Below are 4,577 nucleotides of genomic sequence, written 5' to 3' on the forward strand. Positions count from 1 at the left end.
TAATATAGGCTAATTCAAGAAGTCACTGCAACTAGAGTCTTGTATCTTCAAGAAATCACAGTAAATTTTAGAATCATTCAAGCCATGAATCATAACTCGAGAGATCACACTTTATTCAAGAAGATTTAAAACCCATCACTCTTATCTTTCTTATGTGGGGTCTTACAAGCCTTAGTCCCCATGCAAATCAGTTGCAAGTGAGAAGAGAAGAAAAAAAAAACATTTCTTAATAGCAAATGTAATAATGCAATGCATGTTCGTACAGTTTCAGTTTGATGAAGGAAAATAACGGAACCGCACGAGTGAAACAAAATGGCAAACAATTATCATGCATGATTTAAAACCCCTCGTGATGTATCTTATCATTATTTGAAAGAAAAAAAAAAATCTTGCCCATAACTTATTCAAAAACATTACATTTAATATCACCATGGACCTAAGATTTATTTTCTATCTAAGCTATGTGAATCAATCATCTATATATACACATGTCCTTCACCACTGTACTTTTCATCACAAAACCATCTCTGTCTATATTAATCATCCTTTTTTTTTTGGTAATTTGAAACCTCTCCTTCTATACACAAAATGAAGAACAAGTTCATAAGATCCTGCGAAAACAAACTCAAAACCATGAAGAGTAAATCCATAGTCATACCTTGTTGTACATCTTCATGCGAGAGTTGCTGCGACAAGGTTTTGTGGAGATTTAAGAAAGAAAATGAAGCAATACCAAAAGATGTTCCAAGAGGACATTTGGTAGTGTATGTTGGTGATGATTACAAGAGGTTTGTGATAAAGATGAGTTTGCTTACACATCCAATCTTTAAAGCATTGCTTGATCAAGCTCAAGATGCTTATAACTCATCAAGACTATGGATTCCATGTGATGAGAACACTTTCCTCGACGTTGTTCGTTGCAGTGGCACTCCGCAGCATAAGAGAAACTGCATTGGCATGTAAGGTAAGAAGGGGATCGGAGGACTCAAAAGACATATTTATTTGATTTTGATTCATCATCTCCAGAAAGAATTAATGTTAGATAATGATGTAAACTAATTAAGTAAGAGTTTTCGTAATATAAGTATCACCATCGTTCGTATTATAAACAAGTGTTCACTAAACATGTAGCATTTTCAAACTTCTGACAAAGATCCAGAGATAAATATATAACATAACCTGATCACGCCTCTGTTCTGTGTCATAGAAAAAGAAGACTTGAACTCTTGTCTGATGCAGATATTGTCAGAGAAAACAAAACAAGTTTCTGTTTCTAGCAATTGCTTCTGTATTATTCTACTATCATTCAAATGAAAAAATTCAAGAAGTAAGATTTTTGTTACTTATCAATGAGAGATTAAAGATATAATATGTTATGTTATTGTTTGCACGAGAGGCTCCAAGAAATGGCTATGAGATGCAATAGCATAGACATTAATTTAGTATCTAAAAGGAGAAACTCACATGAAAGGATTCATAATGCTTAGACAAAAACAGCTAGAAACAAGTACATTTGAAGCCAGACACCAATAAATCACAAGTCTACTTGATCACTCTCTTTTGTCAACTGTGTCCGAATCCTCAAATGGCAACATAAAAGTAACATGTTAACTAGTTTTACAAGTAATCTTTATATCATACAGAGTGACACCATTCATTCACATTACAATCAAAAACTCAATCCAAACTTAAAACAGTAAAAAGAACAACAAAATTTAAATCGAAACAGAAGAATTGAAAACAGAACAGAACAGAGGAATGCTCTCTTAGCAAATTGGAATCGGAGCTCCGTTCCATTCCTTGAGACAATCCATCAACGGATCAATAATTTTACCTTCACACATTGCAGTGAAAACCTTATCAAACTCCTCTCCCGGAGACACAACCTTTTCTCCGGTCAACAACTTCGTACCGAGCTCTTCCCTCACAAACTTATACAAGGGATACGACCTACACTCCGTAATCCGGTTCGGAATCGCTGCAGTTCCGTTACCGTAAGCCGCTCTAGTCGCTTCCACTTCCTTAGGAAGCACAGCCTTAAGCTCCTCTTCAAAAGCTCCAATCTTTTGAAAGATCGAAGTCCCTGCATTCTTCTCTGTCTCACCGTTAGATAAAGCGTGATCAACAATGACTTGTCTTAGCTTCTGCATCAACGGGTACGTTGCGCTACACGGATCATCGACGTATGTGAACACCTGTTCACGATCAACAACCTTAAGCAAGTCTTTCTCACAGAACCTCGATGGATGAAGCTCACCGTTAACTCCAGTGGTTAACACTTTCTTAGCCACTTGAGAAACCGTGTTCTTCACAGTTTGTCTCAAATTCTCTTCCAAATGTCTCAAATCCACAGCTTGACATATCCCAACAAGGAACGTTGTTGACATAAGCTTAAGAATGTCAACAGCTTCAGAGGTCTTACGTGAAGAGATCAATCCAAGAGAGTTCACATCTTGGTTATGTTGTTCAGCTGATTGAACATGGCTTGTAACTGGATTAGCCAAGTACTGAAGCTCAGAACAGTAAGAAGCCATAGCAATCTCAGCTCCTTTAAAACCATAATCCAAACTTGGATTACTCGAAGCTGTTAGATTCGAAGGAAGTCCATTGTTGTAGAAATCATTAACAAGCTCAGAGAATTGAGCAAACATAAGCTTCCCAATCGCAGCAATAGCCAATCTCGTGTTATCCATAGATACTCCGATCGGTGTTCCTTGGAAGTTACCACCGTGAATCGCCTTGCTTCTCGAAACATCGATCAACGGATTATCGTTGACTGAGTTGATCTCACGCTCGATTGACTTCGTCGCGTAACGGATCACTTCGATTTGAGGACCTAACCATTGAGGAGATGTACGAAGAGCGTAACGATCTTGTTTAGGTTTTTGTAACGGATCCATCTCGTGAAGCTTTTGAGCTAATTTCATGTACGAGCTTCCGTCGAGGATGTGTTCCATTATTGCCGCCGCTTCGATTTGTCCAGGGTGATGCTTCAAACGGTGAGTGAGATGATCGGTGAACTCAGGCTTCCCGCTCATCACCTCCGCGAATATCGCCGATAAAACCTCAGCTAACACCGCTTGAACATTCGCTTCGAATAGAACCATCGACGCCATGCCGGATCCAACCGCCGTGCCGTTAACGAGAGCTAACCCTTCCTTAGGCTGTAGATCGAAGAATCCGGTACTGATTCCGGCTTTCTCGAAAGCTTCTTTCGCGGTTAATGACTCGCCGTCAGGACCGGTGGCTTTGGAGTTGGGACGTCCGGTGAGAAGTCCGGCGATGTAGGAGAGAGGAACGAGATCGCCGGAGGCTGTTATGGTTCCACGGAGAGGAAGCGAAGGAGAGATGTTGTGATTGAGGAGACTCGTAATCGCTTCGAGGATCTCGAATCGGATTCCTGAGTATCCTTGGAGTAGAGTGTTGACTCTTACGAGCATGGCCGCTCTTGTGGCGGATTCCGGCAGCGTGTGACTTGTCTCCTTCGTGTTTCCGAATATTCCGGCGTTCAAAAATCTGAAAAAAAAAAAAATTAAAAAAAAAAATAAAACCCGACCCGATCTGAATCAACCCGACCCGAGTAACCGACCCAGCGTGTTTCCCATGCACTCGTGAGTTTATTCAGAGACAAATTATACAAGAACAAAATTAATCTCTGCCAATTATCCACTTATGCTACTAATTTAATATATTTTTTTCTTATCACAAATCCCAAAAATAATTTGAAAAAAAAATAAAATAAAATCTCAAATTAATATAGTTACTCATAATGTAATGATTATGAATTTAATTAAACTTACCTAATGAGTTCAGTTTGTAGGGCGGTGCCGTTTTTGGTTCTCCGGTGAGAAGTAGCACCAAAGCCAGTGGTGACACCGTAACTGTCAGTACCTTTGTTCATACTCTCCATAACCCAATCGCTGCTAGCTTTCACACCGGCTCTTGAAGACTCAGCTAGCTCAACCTTGACGTTACCGCCTACGGTGGAGATGGCAGCAACTTGTCCGATCGTTAGTGTTTCTCCTCCAAGATTCACAACTGGTCTACGGTACTCTTCAACCATCTTCTTGACTTCTTCAAGATGGCTTCCTTTCATTTGTTCAGCGGCTAAACCCCAATTCAACGGATCCGATACCGTCTTTGTCATCACGGCTGGTTTGGCTGTCTTGTCTCCTCCGTTGCACAACATTGCTTCGATCTGATCCATTTGGTTTTCAAAAGCTGTGTGTTTAGTGAATGGGAGGATTATTCAGATCTCTTGAGTTTGTTTGTTTGGGAGATAGAGAGAGAGAGAGGATTTGAATTGTTGTTGGTGGGGTTTTGGTTATTCTGAGGAAGAAGAGAAGAGAGAAGAGTGGTTTAAATAACAAGGACAATGTTAGTGTTGTTGTTAGGTAAGCAGAAGAGAGGCGAACACAAGAGTTGATTTTCGTATTAAAAATAATAATAATAAGAGAGGGGTGGGTGAGAGATTAATGATGACCGTTGGATGAAGATTATAGATCTAATGGTGGAGAATGGAGAACGTGAATTTGGTTTGAGTCGCAAAAAGTGTTTTTTTTTTGTTTAATTAACGC

General features: G+C 39.6%; 2 protein-coding genes across 2 annotated transcripts; one reads left to right on the forward strand and one right to left on the reverse strand.

Moving 5' to 3' along the window:
• Positions 1-487: 487 nt before the first annotated feature.
• Positions 488-1,141, forward strand: LOC104711885 (indole-3-acetic acid-induced protein ARG7-like). Its single transcript, XM_010428660.3, has one exon. It carries the CDS (start codon positions 589-591, stop codon positions 961-963), a length of 375 nt encoding a protein of 124 aa, XP_010426962.3. The 5' UTR covers positions 488-588; the 3' UTR covers positions 964-1,141.
• A 445-nt stretch (positions 1,142-1,586) lies between these two features.
• Positions 1,587-4,577, reverse strand: LOC104711886 (phenylalanine ammonia-lyase 2). Its single transcript, XM_010428661.3, has 2 exons — positions 3,801-4,577; positions 1,587-3,516 (listed from the first exon to the last, which is right to left on the reverse strand). The coding sequence occupies exons 1-2, from the start codon at positions 4,205-4,207 to the stop codon at positions 1,767-1,769; spliced, it is 2,157 nt and encodes a 718-aa protein (XP_010426963.2). The 5' UTR covers positions 4,208-4,577; the 3' UTR covers positions 1,587-1,766.

This window comes from Camelina sativa, chromosome 9 (genome assembly GCF_030686135.1).
Source record: "Camelina sativa cultivar CO46 ecotype springtype chromosome 9, ASM3068613v1".
NCBI lineage: Eukaryota > Viridiplantae > Streptophyta > Magnoliopsida > Brassicales > Brassicaceae > Camelina > Camelina sativa.

Excerpts from the sequence above, each read along its gene's own strand:
- LOC104711885 (XM_010428660.3), top strand. The coding sequence starts at position 589 with ATGAAGAACAAGTTCATAAGATCCTGCGAAAACAAACTCAAAACCATG.
- LOC104711886 (XM_010428661.3), bottom strand. The coding sequence starts at position 4,207 with ATGGATCAGATCGAAGCAATGTTGTGCAACGGAGGAGACAAGACAGCC. Across the intron at positions 3,517-3,800 it reads CTACAAACTGAACTCATTAG|ATTTTTGAACGCCGGAATAT; the intron begins GTAAGTTTAATT and ends TTTTTTTTTCAG.